At 41.3% G+C, this 2500-nt stretch overlaps 1 protein-coding gene across 1 annotated transcript in view; it reads left to right on the forward strand.

Moving 5' to 3' along the window:
- The window catches only part of LOC123724025 (slit homolog 2 protein-like), a gene marked incomplete at its 5' end in the record, with an annotated part of 168906 nt that overhangs the window by 123029 nt on the left and 43377 nt on the right, over nucleotides 1-2500 (forward strand). The window contains 1 exon segment of the mRNA XM_045712225.1: nucleotides 174-245. Within this exon segment, the coding sequence (XP_045568181.1) occupies nucleotides 174-245 (72 nt within the window).

Here is a 2500-nt window from a genome sequence, read left to right on the forward strand (position 1 = left end):
TAGGTCTCCGTGGTAACCTGTTGGTTTGTGTCTGTAGGTCTCCGTGGTAACTTGTTCTTGCGTGTCTGTAGGTCCCCATGGTAACCTGTTGTTGCGTGTCTGTAGGTCTCCGTGGTAACCTGTTGTTGCGTGTCTGTAGGTCTCCGTGGTAACCTGTTGTTGCGTGTCTGTAGGTCTCTCCATGGAAACGACATATCTGTGATACCGGAGGGAGCTTTCGAAGACCTGGCCTCGCTCTCTCACCTGTGAGTAACACAAACGCTGTTGTCTATACAACAATGACAAGCCACCTGGGTCTGGTCACTTGGATGAAAAATTACTGATAATTAGTCATAATTAATTAGGATAGTAGCGGACGATATCGCCACTCCTATTGGCCATCTGTTCAATCTAAGCCTATAGGAAAGAGTGTTGCCCTCAGGCCTGGAGGGAAGCTAAAGTCGTTCCTCTACCCAAGAATAGTAAAGCCCCCTTTTTATTGGCTCAAACAGCCGACCAATCAGCCTGTTAAATGGTGTTTGACCAGATACAATACAGTAAACAAATGAACAACAGATTTTCAGCACGCTTATAGGGAAGGACATTCAACAAGCGCAGCACTTAGACAAATGACTGATGAATTGGCTGAGAGACATTTATAATATAAAAAAAATGATTGTAGGGGTTGTTTTGTTAGACTTCAGTGCAACTTTTTGACATTATTGATCATAGTCTGCTGCTGGAAAAATGTATGTGTTATGGCTTTACACCCCCTGCTATAATGGCTTTACACCCCCTGCTATAATGGATTTACACCCCCTGCTATAATGGCTTTACACCCCCTGCTATAATGGCTTTACACCCCCTGTTATAATGGCTTTACACCCCTGCTATAATGGATTTACACCCCCTGCTATAATGGCTTTACACCCCTGCTATAATGGCTTTTACACCCCCTGCTATAATGGTTTTACACCCCCTGCTATAATGGCTCTACACCCCCTGCTATAATGGCTTTACACCCCCTGCTATAATGGTTTTACACCCCCTGCTATAATGGCTTTACACCCCCTGCTATAATGGCTTTACACCCCCCTGCTATAATGGCTTTACACCCCCTGCTATAATGGCTTTACACCCCCTGCTATAATGGCTTTACACCCCCTGCTATAATGGCTTTACACCCCCTGCTATAATGGCTTTACACCCCCTGTTATAATGGCTTTACACCCCCCTGCTATAATGGCTTTACACCTCCTGCTATAATGGCTTTACACCCCCTGCTATAATGGTTTTACACCCCCTGCTATAATGTGGATAAAGAGTTACCTATCTAACAGAACACAGAGGGTGTTCTTTAATGGAAGCTTCTCCAACATAATCCAGGTAGAATCAGGAGTTCCCCAGGGCAGCTGTCTAGGCCCCTTACTTAAAAAAAATCTTTACTAAATGACATGTCACTGGCTTTGAGTAAAGCCAAGTGTGTCTATGTATGAGGATGACTCGACACTATACACGTCAGCTACTACAGCGACTGTAATGACTGCAACACTCAACAAAGAGCTGCAGGTTGTTCTCAGAATGGGTGGCAAGAAATAAATTGGGCCTAAATATTTCAGAAAAACAAAAATCATCGTAAAACATTTCACATTAACCTCTATGGGCTAGGTGGGACGCTAGCGTGCCACCCGTGGTGCACTCCATCAACAGCAGGTGCATTTCAAGAGCGGCAAATTTGAATCCAAATAAATGTCAAAATTCAAATTTTTCAAACATACAACTATTTTACACCCTTTGAAAGATAAACATCTCCTTAATCTAACCACGTTTTACGATTTCAAAAAGGTTTTACGGCGAAAGCATAAATTTAGAGTATGTTAGGACAGTACATTTACAAGAGTTGTGTGTAATGTTTTGTCAAGTCAAAGACAGGGTCACCAAAACCATAAAACCAGCTAAAATGATGCACTAACCTTTTACAATCTCCATCAGATGACACTCCTAGGACATTATGTTAGACAATGCATGCATTTTTAGTTCTATCAAGTTCATATTTATATCCAAAAACAGCGTTTTACTATGGCATTGATGTTGAGGAAATCGTTTCCTCCAATAACCGGCAGTCAAGTCAGCGTCACAAATTAAATAATTAAAATTAGAAAACATTGGTAAAATATTATATTGTCATTTAAAGAATTATAGATTTACATCTCTTGAACGCAATCAACTTGCCAGATTTAAAAATAACCTTACTGGGAAATCACACTTTGCAATAATCTGAGCACTGCGCCCAGAAAAATATGCGTTGCGATACAGACTAGACGTCATGTTGGGGCGATCTAAAATCGAAAATACTATGTAAATAATCCATTACCTTTGATTCTCTTCATCAGATGTCACTTCCAGGTATCACAGGTCCATAACGAATGTAGTTTTGTTCAAAAAAGCTCATCATTTATGTCCAAAAATCTCCGTCTTGTTAGCACATGATCTAAGCCAGCCGGACTTCTCGTCATGAACG

Source organism: Salmo salar, unplaced genomic scaffold (assembly GCF_905237065.1).
Source record: "Salmo salar unplaced genomic scaffold, Ssal_v3.1, whole genome shotgun sequence".
Classification (NCBI taxonomy): Eukaryota; Metazoa; Chordata; class Actinopteri; order Salmoniformes; family Salmonidae; genus Salmo; species Salmo salar.